Source organism: Prunus dulcis, chromosome 4 (genome assembly GCF_902201215.1).
Source record: "Prunus dulcis chromosome 4, ALMONDv2, whole genome shotgun sequence".
NCBI lineage: Eukaryota > Viridiplantae > Streptophyta > Magnoliopsida > Rosales > Rosaceae > Prunus > Prunus dulcis.
Genome location: NC_047653.1, coordinates 18785655 through 18807693, shown reverse-complemented (window position 1 = coordinate 18807693; position 22039 = coordinate 18785655). Strand labels below are relative to the sequence as shown.

General features: G+C 39.2%; 1 protein-coding gene across 1 annotated transcript; it reads left to right on the top strand.

Annotated features, from left to right (window-relative positions):
- The first annotated feature begins 6790 nt into the window (after nt 1-6790).
- Nucleotides 6791-9899, top strand: LOC117626358 (mitochondrial fission 1 protein A-like). Its single transcript, XM_034358024.1, has 5 exons — nt 6791-6986; nt 8467-8605; nt 8832-8962; nt 9316-9379; nt 9537-9899. Exons 1-5 carry the CDS (start codon nt 6894-6896, stop codon nt 9620-9622), a joined length of 513 nt encoding a protein of 170 aa, XP_034213915.1. The 5' UTR covers nt 6791-6893; the 3' UTR covers nt 9623-9899.
- The last annotated feature ends 12140 nt before the right edge of the window (nt 9900-22039 follow it).

The following is a 22039-nucleotide window of genomic DNA, read 5'->3' as shown; positions in this document are numbered from 1 at the left end:
CAGCTTCGGAATGCCGCTTACACATAGCGAACTTCTAGATACTAAGATTCCCGTGTAAAACGCTGATCATTCAACGCAATACCTCCCTTGCAACGAAGAAATCTGGGGAAGGAACCCTCGGCCCCTCATGGGAAGGCCCTTACGAAGTTGTTGATATCTACCGACTGGGGACTTACCTGTTGCGTGGTTCCGACGGGCAGACCCTCGGCCACCCATGGAATGTGAATCATTTGAAATATTATTAAACGTGACTACTCCATCGGCCAGCGTTTTTTTTTTTGGTAACTTACAGACAATAATGTCGATGGCTACTTTTCTTTGTAAATTGTCTTCGGCGTCATCATTATTACTATTCTTGTTATTTCCTATCCTATGCATTCGATAAGCAAGCCTTTCAAAAAACACCAAAGCATCGACATGTACTTGGTACAACATCTATGCATTAGCATACACAAACTGATTCAAAACAAACTTGAAATAAAAAGCCACAAAAAGGCTGTATTGTCTTACAATAATGCCGAATTGCAATATACCAAAATACATTACAAAAAATGAAATATGTCTAAACACTACGGAGCTGGAGGATCGGCAATGGTCTTAAAGGCCGCAGTGGCATCGGCAGCAGGCGGTGTAGGTACGGCCTCATCCTCGTCACTGCTCGAGTCGGTGTTCTATGAGGAATCGGCATCGGCATCTTCAACCTTATACGCCTCTACCATCTCCTCTGTAACACCTTCGGGCAACAGAGGAAGATCCTGGAGGAAGTTCAGGTTCAGCTTTTTGTCCACATTGAAGAGCTTAGAAGAGGTCGTCACACTGGTCCATGACTTCCTTGTCTAGCAGATTAGTGAACTCCTCCGAGGTTCGGTAGTCTGCCAAGGCTTTCACCAGCATCCATCACTACCTCCATCGCCGCCTTTGCCTCCTGAACCTCAACCATGGCTCTCTCGGCTATGGCCAACTTCAATGACAGCTCTGCAATCTTTGCTGCATTCTCTTCAGCAAGCTGATCGGCATCCTGAATAGCCTTACCAGCCTCAGCGATCTTCGCTCGGCTGTCCTCAAATATGTCAATACCAATCTTGTATACACTTGAAAAAATAAAACCACACACTTACCGCAGCCTGGAGTGGGAGGGCTAGACTGGCCTGTTCACACACCATCTTCACCGGCAGCGCTCCAGTTCTGAGAGCTCCATATGTGCACAATCGATAATGCAATTAACGAATGGCACCACCTTCTGGGGGCATGCCACATTCACTGGCTCGGCCTCTCCTTCCGCCTCATCGCCAGGAATAAGGATGGCCACATCCTCATTCGGCCCCCTTGGCCTCTTCAGTAGAAGCGTCACATCGAGTGCACCCTCGATCTGCCTTTTCCCAGTCACCTGGAGATAGGCCTCTCGAACGATGTCAGCCTCGGCGACCGTCTTCTCCCTACGACGATCGGTCGTCGTCACCTCCTCAGCCAAAGCCCTTTCGGCCTGACGAGAAGGCTTCGTCCTCAGCTTCGAGGGATCATCCTTCTTCTTCTATTGAGGAGCCCGAGAGTCCAGCCGACGTCCGTCATCGCCCTACCCCTGGCCACTGCACACAAAGTCAACAAAAATGAAGTCAAAGTAGGAACGGCGTCTGTCGATCAACATCAGTTACTGATCCTCTTCTCTTCTTCCTCTTTCTCCTTTTGCCTTCAGGCGTGCTCGGGCTCGCTGATCAGGCCCGCCTTGAACAGATTGCCGAAGTCTAACAGGGTCTTGAAAAAATGATCTTCTTCGGCAATCTTCGGCCGAATACGCTCGATCATCTCAATGTCTCGCTTGAATGCGGTTGGCCGTTTCAAAGACACTGAAATCAGGAAATGTACAACCTAGGTTAGCTTTGGAAAAAGAAAAAAAAACCCACTACCGAACGACATTCTATGGCCTACCGATTGTTTGAAAGGTCGTAGGGATAGACCTCTCCACAATCACCCATGGTGTCGATTCACAAGCTCCGGACACTAGTTCTCGACGTTGACGCCACGTCTTCTGCGAGCCCCCCACCACGAAATGTCCACGCTGCCCTGCAGACAGACAGTTCGACTGAACCCATCCCCCTTGGTCAGCGCTTTTTGCCCTTGTCACACTGTACATGTTGGTGAACTGTTCATAGCTTCGCTCTACTTCGTCAGCTATGTCGAACGCAGTGATCATCCCGAGCAGAGTAATCCAAAAATTTGGATTAAACTGCTCATGAGCATAGCCGATCTGGGCTAGGATCTTCTGTATCGAATGTCTCAAAGGCAGCCGAAGCCCATGTTTGAAGACATCGGTGAAGAAGACCACTTCACCGTCCGCATTGCTTAAGGACTCTAACGGCCCTGGGATCCGCATCACTACCGAATCTGGGATGTGATACTCAACCCTAATTTTTTCCAATTTCGCCTTGTTGAAGGTGTTCAGCTTTATGAAATCCACACCAAAAATAGGGCCCTTTGGCTTTGCCATCGACACCCATTGCCTTCTGGTAACCACAGTTAGCAAGTCTTCTCCGAGATCGGCAACTGATACATCAGCCTCGGTCGCCTCAACTCGATGATCGGATGTCGATGGCTGAGAGTTATTAACCTCAACCACCTCCACACTTGAAGTGCTCCTTAATTCGGTAGACACCTCTATACCCCTTACTACCTCAGTGCCCTCAAAATCGGCACTATCACGCCCTGCAGTCAAGCTCTCCAAAGCCGATTCTCCCTCAAATGCTCTTGGGCTATCACTATAGTATGATTCGGTATCTAACATCTACAAACAAAAGCGAAACGAAACTAAACGCCAAGCCAAAATCAAACTCCTACCCTAAAGCCCAAGAGCTCATGTTCATCTACGTTCATCTATGTTCACACATATTGATGCAACAAATGAAGACTTTGATTCAATTTAGAGGAAAATACGGCAGCATACCTTGTTCACACATCATTCAGGAACTGCCAGAAATCGCCTCCGCCTTGAAAACCTCGCTGGAAATCGCCTACGCTGCTGCAATGCACTAGGCGGAAATCGCATCTCGCAAGCTCTAGTTGCTCTCAAAATATCAAGTACTCCTCCTACTGTCGCTTCTATCCATTTATAGGACGACCTAGCATCGGGAAACAAAACGACGCAACTCTTCGTAGCCCTCCCGACACGTGTCACACATGCACAGGGAAGCCTAAGAGTCATCGCATCCCACTTGAGCAAGCGCTTCAAAATTCTCAAACTTTTTCGAGCGCAACTTCACCCACAAACGGCAGGCGCACATTGGTTGAGTTCTTACTCACTTCTCAGGCCGAACGGTAGAAGCACAATGGTTGAGTTCTCACTCACTTCTTATGCGGAACGTCAGGCGCATATTGGTTGAGTTCTCACTCACTTCTCGTGCTGAACGGCAGGCGCGCAATGGTTAAGTTCTCACTCACTTCTCGTGCTGAACGACAGGCGCACATTGGTTGAGTTCTCACTGACTTCTCGTGCCGAACGACAGGTGCATATTGGTTGGGTTCTCACTCACCTCTTGTGCCGAATGGCAGCCATCCATGGGTCAACTTTTTCACTTACCTCTTAAGCCGACCAGCAGGCGCACAATGGTTGAGTTTTTGTCAAAGCTTCCATGCCTTTGGCTCTTGCTACCGTTCCCTTCCAATCTTCCAGGCTCCCCCTTGCTGAGGACTTGGAGGACTCCATGACTACCATCGGCAGATTACGCGAGGACGCTTATGTCCCGGTCAAAATGCCAAAAATCAAAGATAAGTCCCCAACCAAGAAGTCCATTCTCAATCGGAAACTTGAGGGACTCATGTTTGTACTGTAGTTGACCCTACCACTCACTTCATGACACGTGGAAAGAGTACGGAGACATTCTGGCTCACCGAAAAATCGGTCAAAGGTATGAATCGGCATGGGTGACCGATTCATCACAAGGCACTCTCGTCACCCGCTGATCGGTTTACGCTCCCACAACTCCTAAGATGATCTCGAAAAGCCCCCACTGATATTTTGCAAACTCGTGTCGACCTCAGAGGACACTTTCACGAGTCCCACATTGAAACTCAGTACTAAGAGCATCCCAAATGCTCTCTATAAAAAGACCCTTTGCCCTAGACAAAGGGTAAGATCTCTCAGCTTGATTTACACTATAAATACTTGCTTAAAACAGAGAATTCTCCCAAAATAACTTTGCCATCAGAGGGTCTTGGGATGGTACTACATCGGTACTCTCGACCTCATCCATTATTTCTCTTCTTAGCCCGGAACGAAGCATCATACCTCAAGGTACCGAATGCTCACATCAAGGGTCCACCTAGGGATGGCAACGGGTCTGGTAGGGGCCGGGTATGACAATACCATCCCCATCCCCATCCCCACTCTCCATCCCTGAATCCATCCCCGTTTATTAGGTTTTAGGGAATCCCCGTCCCCGTCCCCGTCGGGGGACTATCCCCCATACATGCCCCAAATCCCCCATTTTTTTGCATAAAAAAATATTTATCATACATTTTAACATTAAGTTTCATATTAACTTATCATTCAACACATCCAAATTAACTATAAAGTTCAACTCAACTATTTAAAATCACATCAATATGAAATTCTATAGAAAATTAGGAAGAATTAGGAGAGGGAAGTTAACTTAGGGTTAAACATAAATATTATAAATATTTATTTATTTATTTAAATATAAACATATATATTTTTGGGCCGGGTTCGGGGATGGGGACGCCAATACCATCCCCTCCCCATACCCGTCGGGAATTTTTCAAGTTCGGGGATCCCCGTACTCGATACCCATTTATACCCGAAATCTCCCCCCGTTAGGGTCGGGGACCCGACGGGGACCACCCCCTACGAGGATTTTTGCCATCCCAAGGTCCACCAGGCCGAATCATCACACCACCTGTAAGTTTCCTCTTTTTCTATCTGTTTAGTTTTAGGGGAAACAATATTTTAGAAGTAGGTGTGCGTGAAACCCCTTTTCATGACACTTTGATAGAGTGTGACAAACAAAAATAAAAAACTATGGATTGTATTGGCACCCCATTATTTTCTCTTTGCACCCCATACTAATTTAAAACATGAATAATCTATTTTACCCTTGTACATAATTACCATTAAGGATAAACAAACATTTAAAATAAAAGTTAAATTTGGACACTACACCCCACATATGTTCCTACAACCTTAGTTAGACTTTTTTCTCAAGCCATCATGTTCCTACAACCCTAACGAGGTTTATACACTTATATTGGTGACACAATATCTTGTATTTATTCATGAAGGGTGAGATTGAAATAAGAGAGGCTTCGAATGATGTATGAGTTTATTTTTTGGCATTTTTTAAGTTTAGGATTTCATGATGGTTGTTAATTGCATTTAGCACATCGGTATCGAACGTGATAGGTAAATTCGGTAGGATGCCATCGAAACAGTGCACCTATTTCAGTTGTGTTTGACCGGTCGTTAACTTAAGATGCGGTGGAGATCCATCGTAACATGGAACGGTATTCGGTGGTGTATTATCGAATTTTTACCTACAATTCAATGGCAACAAACTGAAATATATTTATTTTTTCAGTAACTTATTGTCGACCACAAATTTAATGTAAGCAATTTTGACCTTACTCCTATTGAAGGAACAAAAACAGGGTGACGCCCTTAAAATAGATGACACATCATCCAATGTGATGGTCATCTTATCAAAAGGCATGTGAAAGATGTTCGTTTTGGGATGCCACCTCTCAACGAAGGTAGATATAACAATCTTATCTGCATTCCGTTAAGAACACCTAATAAGTTGCTCTAATCCAAACCTCTGAATGTACCCTTTGAATATACTATTATTTGGATTAGCCCACCAATTCCACTCACGAAGGGTAGATGTCTTCGACATGCACCTAAGGGGTTCCTAGTCAAATACAAAAAAAATATTTAGGTTAATTATCATGAACCAGACTTATATTCTGCTTTCTATTGTTACAGTAAAACGACTTACTTGGTTATTCCAAATTGTAGCTGCTATGTGAGTTTTAAAACTTGTAAGTAAAGATGGATCAATGTGACCTACTCGAAATGACTCAGTAGGCTCAACATTTACCTCAACATTACTATCATGAGTAGTAGCCACATCTTCAACCTTTGTAGTATCCTTAAAGTGGTCTAGGGGACCATGCTGGGGCTGGTCCTCTTGAGGGGCTAACCTCGGCGCTTTATATCTCCTCGTTGAGGCTGTGGGACGTTGTCTATTAGGTCGAGATAATGAAGCCTCAGTAGTACTTCTGTGAGTCCTCTTCGTATCTAAAAAACAATATTAAGTACAAACTCAGTAACGAATTCGGTGGATGATCACTAAAACAAGAAACGAATTTAGTAGACTACCACTGAAAAACGTAAACAAATTCGGTGGACTACCATTATAAAACTGAAATAGATTCGGTGGACTACCACTGAAAAACGAAAGCACATTTGGTGGACAACCACTGAAAAATGAAAATAAATTTGATGGACTGCCATTAAAACAAAGTAACGATTTCAGTAGGAATTACACAGGTAAGTTAAGGAATGAGGTTCATGCGGGCAATTTAGGAAGAAAAATGGGGTGTAGTGAGTAATTTTAAATTTTACTAAAATTCTTTGGGGTGTAAAGAGAATGTGAGGTGAGCAAATTTTAGGGTGCCAATAAAATCACCCAAGAATTAAATATGTTATTTAGGTCGAGAGACCAAACAAGACTTAGCACTGAAGTAATTTATTAAAAAAATATCTTTATATATCAAACAAAATCCCTCCCAAAAGAAAGCGACAGAGGAAAGAGGCTCAATTTGGGCTTTTACTTGTCTATCTGAACCGTGAAGCAAAAACCCCAAAACACACAAAGCAAACGAGAATGGCAGCGAATGTTGGGAAATTCTTCGAGTCGGTTGGCAACTTCTTCTCCGGTGGCGATCAGATCCCATGGTGCGACCGTGACGTCATCGCTGTAAGCACTTTTCCTAGCATTTTTCTAAACTTATTTGTTATTATTTATTGCTTAAAATTTTGGCATACATGTGAAATTGGTTTGCAGCTTATGGTTTTAAGAGCTAATTAACTTTCGATAGAATTAATTCGATTATTTGATTTTCTAGGGTAAATTAGAAGACTTTTCTTGTCAAGGTTTTGTTGTTAGCTTGCTTGTATGTATAAATCCGTCTTATAATGGACCATGGTTATCATTTTCTCAAGATTTGAACTTCTTTAATTGCAATTATTTGGTTATTTCGTTGAATTATTTAATGGATAATAATAATAACGATGTGGGGATTAAATCAGATGAATGTAAAATTGAATCCCCCATTAAAGCATCGTTGCGGATACTCCATTTGTTAGAGTTTCGATTTCAGCAGCTCCTTTGCAATTTTGGGTTTGAAACAGCTTTTACAAAAACAATATGCATGTCATTGGTAGAAAGTGTAGAGGTTCTTAAGAAGTAATAACCAACCTTACAATCTTTCCAGATCAGAGTGTTTTGTCTATATTATGATGCACTGATGTATTCCCTTTTGTTTTATTCTTCCCAATTATTGTTTTTTTTTTTTTTTTCAATAAAAAAAAATCATGTTGCTTTTTACTAGAAACTGCAATGTGGTTGTAGCTCACGCGATAGTTTCAGTTTAATTTACTACAAGTGAAAACAATCAAGTGCTTTACATATCGTGATGAGTAAGGTAAAGAATGTGGATCTTGTTACGACTCTAATGCTTAAGTAACTACGTCTTCTACTCCTTAACTCCTCGAACTTATGAGGAGTAGTAACTAGTTCTTAACGATCTATGAGAGCCAACCCGCATTATTGGGGTTGGAGTTCCGTAAGGGCTATCTAGAGGTTGGAGTATAATGCCTTGGTAGAATAGTGCTTAGTCATTGAATACTAGTAGATGTGTGAACCTACTAGGGAACATGGCTACCACCTCACCAAGGTAAAAGTGGTACCTCATGATTTGGAACCATGGTGGGATCTTACGGTCTTAAAGATTCTTACACAGCTCTAATATTGGCTGGTTCATAACAGAGTCCTAATCAGCAACGTGGTGTCAGCTGTAATGGTCAGGCACATGGTTTGCTCCCATGTGGTCCGTTTGAAACTCCCAAAAGGATCTACCTAGCTATTTGCTAGTCTTTCCTGCAGCCCAAAGATTGTAGGGTTTGGTCAGGGGCCCCAGTTTCAAATCTGTGTCCGCACAATGGATTGGTGCATTTGTGGGTATTTAAAAAAAAAGGAAAAAAGAAAAAAGAAAAAAAAGAAACAGAGTCCTAATCCCAAAAGATGTGGAAATAAATGACTAGTAATTTTTTAGCATTCTAATGTAAATGCATTTTAAGGACTGCAAGAATTTATTGATGAGTGTTTGGCAGGAGTGATCATGTTGCATGCCACACTCATCCGATGTTTTCATGTTTCTGAATGCATGTTATGACAGGGTTGTGAAAGGGAGGTTTCTGATGCTCAGAAAGGTTCCTCTGATGAATTTTTTAAAGAATGTATCATGCGATTATCATGGGCTCTTGTTCATTCAAGACAGCCAGAAGATGTGCAACGTGGGATAGCAATGCTTGAAGGTTCTTCGTCTCCGTCTCTGTCTCTGTTTCTCTCTCTCACACACCCACACACCCACACACCAACACACCCACACACTTTTTCGTTAGGGCTTCTTAGATAAGGTAGTCAGCTTGCCAGGTCTCTTTTGACCATATGATGTCTTTAATTACGCAGTGCACCACCTTCATGCAGTTCAATTTATTGATTTTTTATGCCTTTTTCTGACGATATATTTATAATTTGCAGCCTCTGTGGCTGAAGCTAATGCTAATGCCAGCCCTCTGCAGTTGAGAGAGAAGCTGTATCTTCTTGCCGTTGGGTATTACAGAATTGGTGACCATTCTAGGAGTAGGGAACTTGTGGAACAGTGTTTGATGGTATGATTTTATTTTAGGGATTGGATTATCCAAATGTACCAGAGCTTAATGCATGGCCATGCACACTTTGAAATTCTCTGCCTGTGTGGATTGCCCTATTTTTCAAAGCATGCATAGTTCAAACTTGGTGGAGATGTAGAGCAGTTTCTCAGGAGTTATGGGTGGAAAACACCCAGTTATAATGATGTTGAAAAAGATGTGAATCAAGAACCTTTAGTAGTGCAGATTGCTTTACAAATGTTGATCTCATTATATAATATATATGCAGGCAATGAGATATGTTTGTTTTTTTTTCTTTGTTTCTTTTTCCTTGAACTTGTTTGTAACATTACAACGATATGGTTCTTGTGTAGATTGCACCTGATTGGAGGCAGGCACTGACCCTTAAGAAAATGAATGAAGACAAGATCAAAAGAGGTAGAAATCAATCATTGGTCCTCTCTCTCTCTCTCTCTCTCTCTCTCTCTCTCTCTCTCTCTCTCTCTCTCTCTCTCTCTATATATATATATATATATATAAATAATATTTGTGTAACTCGGCAACTGACAATTCATCCCCTTTTTTTTGAATGTAGATGGCGCGATTGGCATAGGTATTGCCGCAACTGCTGTTGGACTCATTGCTGGTGGAATTGCAGCAGCTGTGGCTCGCAAGAAGTGACCCGACCCTTCTTAATTCTCCTATATGCTCGACCCATGAATCCTCTTGCCTGTCCGTTCTGTTCCCTGTTCATATAAATTTTAGATGCAAAACTATACAACTTTTAGCAGCTTAAACAAACCAGTTTGGAAAACCTTATATCATGAAGAAAAGTCAATAGAGATGGATTTTCCTTGCTTTATTTCTCCTGGGAAACCTTACAGGAATTATAACTTGTTGAAGTGTTCTGAACTTGCGATGAAATCCTTTTTATCGTTTATGTATTTTTGTTCTCTCACCTTTTTGGGGCAACCGCAGCCCAAAATTTTGCATGCCATGAATTTGCATCTGCCGCGGGACCATGTTTGCCTACTCTAATATTTATTTGGGATTGATCTTTTATGCTGGTAAATGTTTACTTGGGTTGTGAGTGATTGTGGTGATGGAGGGGCTGTTGGTCGGCAATGGAGGGCGCTGAATGAAGAATGGTGGAGATGACTGATATAACCACACAAATAAGGGAAAATTTAAGAAATGTAGTCTACACTTATAAACAAATTTCAAATTTTCATCTTTAAAAAAAAAAAATAAGAGATATGTCATCTAAATTAGTTTTTAGTACAAGTGATAGTCTAAATTGAGGAGAATTTTTCATTCACACACACAACTATGATGTTGTTGGCCTCAATTATTGAAAATTCATAATTTGTCACTTGACATTAATTCCATTCAAAATTTCGTCATTGGAATGAAGAAATTGAATTGCATAGAATTCTTAAATGGTACTCTCATCATTACTGAAACGGTCTAAAGTAAACTTCAATATCACATAATATAGCTACCCAAATTTTTGCCAGACTAATATTATCAACCCTATGGTCCATAAAATGTCTATTCTATGATCCATTAATATTATAATACAAGAATTTGTAACACCATGTGGCCATATGATTATTACACCCAAAAAATTTCATTCTTGCTATTCTTAATGAGTTAACTATATAAAATTAAACAAATGCATCACAATGTGTCATTTTCCTTATCTTGAAAATATATTTTATTTGCTAAAAAAACGAATGATAGTAAGAATTTGGAATCTCCAAAACATACCACTATAATTTTAAAATTGTTTCATTGGAAATAGTAGTTCCGATGGTAGGTAGCGATCAAGGACACCGGTGGCCATGGTGGTATATGTATGGTAGGTTTGGCTTTTTTCTCTAATTAAATTGTCATTATAATGGAATTTTGGAAATATTACTTATTTAGTTAGGTAGCATTTACAATTTAAATCTATTACATTGAATTTCATATATTTTTTTTTCAGTTCTCGATTTAAAGATTTTCTTATTGATTCTATCAAATAAGGAATCTCAAATTTAAATAACGGCCACTGATAAATTTTTTATTTATTTTAAAAAAATTGTTAATTTGCAATTGTAGTATTATTCTCAATAAGAGCAGAAGAGCAACAATGTTCTACTAGCAAGAACATCTTCTAATGGGGAATTCTTGGTATATATACATTCTCTTTTTATTGAGGGATCAATTAGATAATTTTATTGAGGGACATCCTTTAGGGTTCCTTACAAATATTTTTTCAACGATCCAAACTATCTATTTTCTAAGTCTACATTCATAGATCATCCTTACAAAATTAGACAAATCGGAAACTCTTTCGATATCTAATTGTGTCCTACAAAATCAATGAACATGGTTATTCAAGAAAGTACTAAAATTTCAATAATTCAATTGAGTGGTCAAATGATATCGGATTCAAGTGACTTTTTATAGATATATATATATATATATATATGTGTGTTAAACTTTCTCGAAGAAAAAAAAAGAACAAAATGCAAAACGAAACTTCATAATTTTCAATATTCTGCATGCCAATAATATCCCTATCTACGTAAACTAGATCCAATCATCAAAGTTTCTAAAATCTTGCCCTTCTAATAAAATTATATCAAGTTCAGTGTTGGATCCAAAGTATATCAAAATTCATGTTAAAAGATGCTTATTAGAGAATCCTGTATATACACATGAATACACGGTTTATAAAGCATCAACTTATCATTTATTCATAGAGTGCTGCTATTTCCACCCACCTGTCTTATTTTTCTACCCGTCTTATCTTTCCACCCGTCTTATCTTCCCATCCGCCATATAAATTTTAAAAAACACAATCCTATTTTTTCACCCACCAATATTCCTAAAATACCCTTTTAATTATTACCTCATTTCCTCTATCCTTTTATTCTCTCTGCTCACGTCTTCTCTCTCTCTAACGGTCCACACATCTCTCTCATTTTTGTTGTATCTTATTTTTCATCTCTCATGCTTTATCTCTCTCTGTCTCTCAGGTTTACTATACATCTCTCTCTGCCTCAATGAAAACCACACCATCTCTCAAATCAAACTTCCTCTGGTACAGCAACTTGTCCTTCTTCATCAAATATTTTACCATGTATTTCACACTCTTCATCACATCTTCATGCAAAATATCCCCCATCAAATCACTGCATTCCTAAAAAACCAACGACTCATTAACCCCAAAAGCCTTCTTCACCTTCTCATGCCTCAAAAAAATTCTCAGCCAAACTAGTTTTGTAAGGAACGTTCTTTGTGTAATCAACAGAGCCCAAATCGTAGAATTGTTGATTCATCCCCAAATTTTCAGATTTTTAATTTGTTTAAGAAAAAAAATCAGAGTCCAAGAAATACTCATCTCCCAATGCTTTAAGTAATTGTAAAGATCTTAGAAATTCTGTTCAAATATGATTTCCTTACTTTTTCGCCAAAATTGTTCCCTTCAACATTGATTCTCTTGTTGTTTTCTTCCTCATAAACAATTTGATTGAATGAATAGAAAAGAGAAGAAAATTATTTGAGAATTAAGTTCTGAGCACTGAAAAGTCATAAGAGGAATCATGAGCAAGGAGTCGTAGCTTTCTTGTGTCGTTTTTTTTTTCTATCAAACGACAGAGTTCCCGAGAACTTGAGAAGTCTACGTCTTTTTTTTTTTCTCTATTTTTTTTTTCCTTAAGTCCTTTTAAGTCATTTTACAGTATGGTTAAATTTGTCTTTACAAGTTTAAAGATAAGGTGGGTGGAAAAATATGACAGATGGATGGAAATAGCAACACTCTTATCCATATTATAATCGTGGATTAGTAAAACCGTATGGTAGTGGGATTATCACACTCAAAACAATTTCATGCTTGCTATTCATAATGAGTTAAGTAGGTCAAACTGGCAAAAAAATAATAATAATAACTAGATTAAACAAGGGCAACAAAAAATCTGTTTCCTTATCTTGAAGACATAATACATTTGTTATTAAAAAAAACCAGAAAATGGGGGAAAAAAACTATGAGAACCTTAAGCTATTGCCAATTCTAATGGTACGCATAGCACGCTTATATTGATACTAATATGTTAAAATGGTACACTCATCATTGATTAAAGGGTCTAAGTTATATTGAATCTCACATAATATTGCTACCCAAAATCTTGTCAAACTAATATTATCCACCCTATGGTCCATAAAATGTCAATTCTATGATCCACTAATATTATAATACATGAATTCGTAACATCATGCGCCCTGCATGATTGTTACACCCAAAAACTATATCAAATAAAACAAATGTATCACAAAGTCCTTTTCCTTATCTTGAAGATATATTTTATTTGCTAAAAAAATAATCGATCGTAAGAATTTGGAATTTTCATAAACACACCACTATAATTTTAAAATTCTTTCATTGGTAATAGTTGTTCCAATGGTAGGTAGCGATCAAGGACGCTATAGTTGCCATGGTGATATATGTAAGTAGGTTTGGCTTTTTTATCTAATTAAAATGTCATTGTAATGGAATTTTGGAAATATTACCTATTTAGTTAGGTAGCATTTACAATTCAAATCTTTTTCATTGAATTTCATATTTTTTCCATTCTCGATTTAAAGATTTTCTTATTGATTCTATCAAATAAGGAATCTCAAATTTTTTTTAGATAGGAATCTCATTTATTAATTTGATGAAATGACTTCCATGTAGATTATATCAAATAAGGAATCTGATTTATTAGTTTGATGAAATTTACAAACTAAACCAAACAAATACATGCACAATGAAGATATCCCAATAATTTGAAAAGAAAAAAAAAATTAATTGACCTACTTCTCTTGGGTTAAACTAGACATGCAACTCGTATAAATATGGCCCAACAGAGTTCATTTAGTGTAATGCAAACAAACCTTGAAATTCAACTTTATCACAGATGCCACACAAATGATAAAAGCATGGAGAAGGCTACATCTAACAAAACTATCTAGGATGTCCTCTTGCTTGCAACTTGTGAGTGTTCTCACTATTTCTATTCTCCCATATAATTATTTAGTGAAATTAGCTAGTAATAAAAGTATTTGTGTTAGATTTAAATAACGGCCACTGATAAAATTTTAATTTATTTAAAAAACATTGTTAATTTGCAGTTGTAGTATTATTCTCAATAGAGCAAAAGCACAATAATGTTCTACTAGCAAGGACTATGACAAGCTTTATGTGTTTCAAGAACAGTTATTTGCATTGACCACAAATGCACGTGCTTGGATCGAACTGATTTTGATCATCAAAGTCAAAGTTAAACCCCTTTACCTACAAAAGAGTACCATGACATGACGGGATCTGAATTCTCCTTCGGAACTCGTGTTGAATCCTGTTACATATTCCAGCACTTGAATGATGTCGGACCCACTATTAACTTTACACCTCTCACCCGTAATTTAAGGAAAAACAAAATGGGTAGATACTTCTACCGAAATTTTAGTAGAGTCTCCCCTGTAAAATGGACTTTTCTCAAATTAACACCTGCGAATAACGACAATCTAATAATCCCAACTGGCAGCATACACAAGATAAGGCACACACAAATTTCACACGGCCTCCGACCTCAAATTCAGTCCTAAGTGGGAAATATCATAACAACTACTAGAGTTAAATTTACAAAGATAGTTTCCAAATAAACAACGAAAACGAAAAATGAAGTTTCCTACTAGGTAGAACTACAAGGACTTCCCCGACGCCAGAGTAGCTTATGTGGTCGCCTGAACTTTGAGCTATCTACTTCCTGGGGGTGCAAAACAGTAAATATGCGTGGACAAAAAGAATGACAGGACCCGACCCAAATTCCACTTTGGAATCCGAGCTGGACCCTGTGCGTGTTTGACACCTAGCGGGTGTCGGGCACGAATAACCTAATTGCCCTTCCCAACAAAGTACGATAAAATAACAAGGTTGACTCCTACCGAAAATTCGGCAGTGTCTCCCCTGTAACTGGATCAATTTTCAAAATTTACACCTGTCAAACAAGCATATATACACAACCAATTGCCAGCATACGTATACAAATACATTCCAACAGTTAAATTCTAATTATAGGGCAAGTTATCAGAGCGACTACTAAGAATTTACAAAAGGAGTCAATTCTTTTATAGAAAAGTCCTACATCAGAAAGGAAAGCGCGGAAGGTGGAAAAGGGCCCGGTGGTGGATCATTGTGCACGCCTACTGCCTAGAAGCGAAAAACATCAAAAATTGTGAGTGGACCAAAAACAAAGTTTGGAACAATAGCATATGAACATACTAACCCCACTGTAAAAACAGTTATACAAAACTAAATCATTCTCTTTATTATATTCGTACTGAAATCAATGCATTCATATATTTATACATATATATGCCAATCATACTCATGGTCAACATTAATCTCTTAAAAGCATTGAAAACAGTTTAAAACTACCACCTAGGTGTACCCCTTATTTTCGTCTATCCGTCAATTCCTCGCATCACCATTGGTGACACGTACTCGCAGGTTTTGGTGACACAAGGTCAATCCAAGCTGCAACTCGCAGGATTCAAGGGACCGGAGTCAGCCTGATCCGCATTCCTCGCTCCGCAGGAGTCCGGGTACCATAGAACTCATGGGGAAACTGTTAAGCATGCTGACTAAACCGAAGGCAACCAATAAAATCCGAAGGCAACATTTTTACCGAAGGCAACAAATTTATCTGAAGGCAACTTATCTACCGAAGGCAACATCTGTATATCTGGGTACCTAAGGTGGTTTAGGAAAATATAAAGTTTCTGAAAAATCCGATGAATAACTGAATTTCTGTAAACTCTAAAACTGTGCTGCCATTTATCTGATAGTTAGCTGGAATTTCTTTCCCTCTATTCTTAAAGGATATTACACTCGGCACCATATAAATCAAAATATTTAAAACACATACCAAATATTGGAAACACTAATCTTTGAATAAAACTTAGTCAAGATCAAATAATGGAATTGAATTGCATAAATCATTTATAAAACAAAAGGTCCACTCACTGCTGGTCCGTGCTCGTTGGACCTCTTGAAGGTCCCTCATGCGGGTCAACTGGTGCCCGGGTGCATGATTCAATTACCATAATATTCTATTAATACAATACTCAATATAGTATTAAATTAAAAACTCTGACCCCCGGCTCCTAGAAGTGCGTGCATCAAATTAGAGTTGTTCCTATGGCCATAAAGGTTTTCCTTCCATTTGGAATAGTTTAGAAGTATCTCGGGACTCAAAAAGCGCTAAAGTCCCAAAAAGTCAACCCGAGACCCAGCGGGTCCACGACGTCAAAATTATGATCCGAAAGCCTCTAGAAGTTCCAATATACCCAGGACACATGTCCCGAGAGTCTGATCTCGATCGGACGGTCGGATTGATCACGATTGTACAATTGAGTGATTACTAAAACCTTAACCCTAGGGTTCGCATTTTCGGAGTATTCAGGACTCCGATTCATGATCCGTCGAATCCTAAACGATCCTGGAATTGTGTAGATTAATATATTTGAAAATGATTACGATCTAACGGCTCAACTGTATTGAACCCAGAAATCGCACAAGATGCAAAATCCGTTCGAGGCTCAAACTGTATTCGAATTGAGATCTACGAATTCCTATGCCCTCGTGAAAGCACGAGGATCATTCTAGGACTCAATGTGGTCTCCACTAAACTGCCCACGGCCTAAACTCCAAACCACTGGCCCAAACTCCTACTCTAGGTAAAACACCCTATTTGGAACCAGTTTTGTTATTGGACCTACCTCAAAAACTAGCCGGAAGTGGCCAGAATCTCAATCTCAAAACCGGCCAAACTTTGGATCGTGATTTGATCTACCTAGGCTAGAAATCATTCCAATCCTACCCAACCAGCAGCTAAGTCATGAAAAATAGGTAAGGATCTGTACCTTGATCGTCCGATTTGGTGGTCGGATGACGGAGATCTACGGCCATAAATTTGTGAACGAAAACTGGTGGTTTTAGTGGTTTTCCGGCAGGATCATGGCGCCGGCTGGCGTCAGGGTGGGCTGAGGTTGACGGCGAGGCTTGGCCGGTCGTTTTGGCTCCGATCTTGCGGCTTGGGGTGGTCGGTGGCGGAAGCTATGGAGGTTGAAAAATTCGGCTGGAGGGAGGACGTCGGGAGAGGGAGAGAAGAGAGATTGAGGGAGAAGAGAGAGAAAATGAGGTTTTAAAATTCTGACTTTTCAAATTACCATTTTGTCCCTAAGAGTATTTGAACGTATTTTCTTCATTAAAGATCCGATTCAAGCTTGCTACGTGTCTACGGACTCGTTTCGTCGCGCTCTACGCAACTGTGTGTGTGAAATTGTCAAATTCTTTCTCGGTCAAAAAGTCAACTTTTCTTTAATAAATTATTCTAAGGGCAAAATTGTCTTTCCTTCTAATAAACTAATAATTAAATATTAGTTAAGGTTTGGGTTATTACAAATAAAGTTTTTTCTTGAAAGTAATTATACAGAATATACCAACCCCTCTGTTTTCGCAAACCTTTGAAAACTTACTCAAACACAAGCAAATGTATGTACATGCACAAAATATAATAAATACACATGTAGGTAAAACAATCTCGGAAATAACTGGAAAGTAAAGTTTCAATGAATACAATCTGGTATTTCAAACAACATTTAAATCCAAAATATTGTGTAACTCAAAAATATAATTCAACAAAAATCAAGTTTCAAACCATTCTTTGAATTCAATAAATCAAGCAAGCTCAAAATACAATTAAACCGAAATCCAGTCTCAATCCAATTAATACAAAAAAACTCTCCATCCAAGTATACCTATGCCAACCCTATATTGAATATATGCAGGGTCGCAGGGGAAAATCTTGGTCGGACACCCACATAAGCAGGTACAGGCAATTTACTAGTTGGACATCTACATAATAACCTTATTGCAGGTACCGGCAAACCACTGGGTGGACACCTGCGTAGTCAACATAGCTACAGGCAATATACTCTGATCGGATACCTACATAGCAGCCTCTATGTAGGTGTAGGGGTCTTTTTATTCCAGCAACCTGACTAATGGGCTTGGGCTGCCGAAAAGAGAAACATGTGAAATTACCCCCTGAGTCTGAGTTCAAAGATCAAACCCCAAGAATGCTTCGAAAGGGTAATGAAACCTTAGGAAACACCTTGGTTACCTTCACCAACAAAAATAACAATAGCTTACAGGTAGATTCTTAGCTTGGCATGAGAAGTTTGTGGCATGGGAGCAAAACCATTATGACTTTAGCATAAATAGAGAGAGGGCTGTGAATTCCTATGAGAAACAAGAGTTTAAAGACAAGGGGGAATGGATTCTAAGAGGGTTTGTTGAAGAGGGAGAGAGATGGGGTATAATGGGTGTGTTGAGTAGTTTCTGACAGCTTGATGAAAAATCTGTCAAGCTCTGGAGTGTTTTAATAGAAGAGAAAAAGGGAGGAGATGGATGAATAGAGCTCGAAATTGCAGAGGCTTCAGGGAGGAGAGATAAAGCTTGCTCCCCAGATGTGTGTTGCTTAGGAAAAAGAAGAAGATAGAAGGTGAGGCACTTGGGCTTGATGTTAGCAGTTAGAGAATAAGCTTGCTCGACTGCTCTGGTTGAGTTTAATGGGTAGGAGGTACCTCCTTTATAGTCGTTGGAAGCTCCTCCTTCCCAAGAAACCCTAATGAGTTCTCTCCAATTTTGCCAAGTCTTTCCCTTCCTTTCTCCTCTCTCCCTTCAACTTATCCTATTTTGGTGAAATCCTCTCTGCCCAATCGCACAAAAACAGGGATTTTTGGGAGCTCTAGGCTTTTCCCTCAGCTGTTTCAGGCTTTTCCCTCAAATAAGCTGTCGGATTGCTCTCGATTGCACAATCGGACGGTCACCGATTTATCTAACCTTAGAATTAATGATTCGGAGTATCCAGAACTCCAATTTTCGATCCATGAGTTCCTACATGATCCTAGAGGTACAGAAATCAACATACTTAGAAATGGAGCCGATCCAACTGTCCGAAATGGACCTGACACCAATCCACATTTCGCAGTTTTCTTCCACCTCTTCAAAATATATTTTTCGGGCATATATTCAATCTGGTCCCTTCTGAACAATGCTAGGATGTGCTTGCAAATAATTCCAACAAATTCAAATCTTTTGCAGCTACACGATGCGTGGTCAGAATCTTTGACATATACGACTTCTGCCACTCTTGTTTCCCAATTTTTCCTTTCGCTCACGTTAAAGACAACTTTACAAGCATCCTCTGTTTTGAGCTCTAGGAAACATGCTGTACTTTGTATTAGTTCTTGCTCAAACTTTTGAAACATTGTCCTTGTGTACAAGGTAGCCATTTGTTTGTTCATTGGCATCGGTAGAAGACATTGAGCCACTTCAAATGCATCTACGTGATCAGCAACTAACTCTTTTTCACGTTGATGAGAAAGTGCCCTCTCAAATCGTATTATGAAATCCATCAACGAATTTCTCCTTGATATGTATTGCTTGAAAAAACCATGAGAACCTTCCGCTCTTTGGCTGCTTGACATTCCAGCGGCAAAAAATTGTCGTGCGTAGGCTGGAACCCAAGATTCCCTTAAATCAAACATTGAACTTAGCCATGGATGGTCAGTCAAACCAGCCTTTGTAACCACAATATTCCATTTTGCATCAAACTCATCCTTATTGTCAGTATCCCATATGGCTTTCTGAAATTCACGCCAATACTCATTATAAGCGTCACGTGGTAACTTAACAGAGAACTTTGATGTGATGTGCCATATGCAAAGTCGATGAAATGTAGTCGGGAAGGCTATTGAAATCGCTATGGCCATTGCCGCATCTTGATCTGTAATGATCGTTTTAGGTTCCCCACCTGGCATGGCTTTCTTAAACTCCTCAAACATCCAAACAAACGACTCAGTCGTTTCCTTGCTCAAAAATGCGCATGCTAAAACAATTGTCTGACCATGGTTATTAACTCCCAACATTGGTGCAAATGTCAAGTCGTATCGATTCGTGTTGAATGTGGTATCGAATACAACAACATCTCCATAAAACCCATACGCCCGTCTAGAAGTTGCATCTGCCCAAAAACATCGACTAAACCTGTCATGGCCATCTCCCTCAATCTTGAAATAAAAAGCCTCATTCTTTTTCTGTTCAGCCATAAAATACTCGGTCACTAGTTCAACATCGTGGTTCCTCAGCTTCCCATTCACACTACATTCAAGATTGTAGATATCTTTTTTGATAAAACCAATTTTATCCATTCCTCCGGATTGCACCTCAAAAATACTTACCTTCCGATGAATGGGAATATTAACTGAACCCAACTGTTTTGTGAGTACTTTTGTAGAATCTGAAATATGACGGTGTGATCTCAATAAATGCATTCTTTCTGAGGGTGTCATCTTATGATTGTGTCCCTCTGCAAAAAGAGATATGGTATACTTCTTGCTCCCATTTGTCTTCACAACCACAATCTTAGCTTTGCAATTGCATCTACTTATTCCCCGTTGTCTTTTTCTCTCCCGAGTTTCATCCCTCCTGTATGCACCTTGTTTGCAACATACAAATTCTTTCCTCAAAATCTCTTTCTTATTTTTCCCCCAAAAGCTGGAATGAAGTCGAATACCAAAGCCAGCTAAGAATGCATATCTATTATAGAAATTGTAAACGAGGTCAAGCGAGTCAAACTTCATCCCAACTGCTGGTGTTTCCTCATTTCTTACTTCAGGAATATAAACCCTCCCATTAGCTGTTGCACATTCATCACTGTCTGAGCCCCCAGACATTTTATCTACTATATTATTGATCCACTTCTATAGTACTGCATAGCAATTATTCATTCATTAATCAGTCATTACTGCATCACAACATATCAATGCATTCCACTTACACAAAACATTGCCCAAATTGACACAAAATACGCATAGCCTAACTTCCAATTACACAAAACGCAAGCAAAATTTCATAAGTTACTAACATTCTATTGTGAAATAATCTGTTCAAAATAACATTAGAACCAATATGTTCAACTAAGAACACAAATGTAATTCAAACCACCAATTACAGAACTTCACCCAATATCCTCTCCAAATGCTTACTCCTAATGTCATTAAGCCTAAGTTTAGGTTCTTTTACCTACATTTCATAATTTTCCACCCCGACCAACAACAATGAACTAAGTATATTGAATATTCATAAGGAAATGACACATTATTGATTCCCAAAATGACGCATTATTGATGCCACAAATGACGAATTTCCCACCCTCACAAAAAATAAACCAAACCCAATAAAATCAATCCAGCAAGTGAACTTACCTCTCAAAATCAATCGGGACCTCTGAAGTCAGTCAGCTGGAAAGAATGTGGTGGACATTAGAGAAGACTCTTTGGTATTTGAGACTCCATCTCTACCAAAATCGAGGAACAACTGCTGCTGTGGCTTCTAGCTACAAACAGAGATATGCTACTTTGCTTTCATCTGGAATCTTGTCAGCTGAATGAAAAAGAGAAGGGGCTTTCACTTGAGCCATAGAATCAAAACAGGGCAACAGCTAGGTAAGAGACATTCTTCGTAATACCCAGGTTACCATAGATCGCAGGCCTCCCAACGAGCTACTGACAGTCGAGTGACTATACGATTTGGGAGATTTGGATCCTTCTAATTGTGGGTTTGCTTTTCATTCAAAAAGAGAGGATTGTGTTCTTCAGTTTTTCACAGAGAGGGAAAGAGGGGAAAAACTGAAGTTGGGTTTCTAACGGGTTAGATTTCAACCCGTTTCTACATGCACCCTCTTTTAAAAACTCACCGTTGGATGAAATCCAACGGCTCTTACATACCCCTCACAAACACCCCTTATAACTTCCCACTCACTATAGACTCTCCCGACAAAAAAAAGGTCAACCTAGGCTCAAAACCGAACTGGATCACTTTGGATCGGTTCATATCCCGATTCTTGTCTTGGAAAAATTGGTATAAACCAAACAAGACAGCTTATGTTTACCTATTTATTTATATCCAAAATGAGTAGTAAGCCTAATTATATTCAAATA

Excerpts from the sequence above, each read along its gene's own strand:
- LOC117626358 (XM_034358024.1), top strand. The coding sequence starts at position 6,894 with ATGGCAGCGAATGTTGGGAAATTCTTCGAGTCGGTTGGCAACTTCTTC. Across the intron at positions 8,963-9,315 it reads TTGTGGAACAGTGTTTGATG|ATTGCACCTGATTGGAGGCA; the intron begins GTATGATTTTAT and ends GTTCTTGTGTAG. Across the intron at positions 9,380-9,536 it reads TGAAGACAAGATCAAAAGAG|ATGGCGCGATTGGCATAGGT; the intron begins GTAGAAATCAAT and ends TTTTGAATGTAG.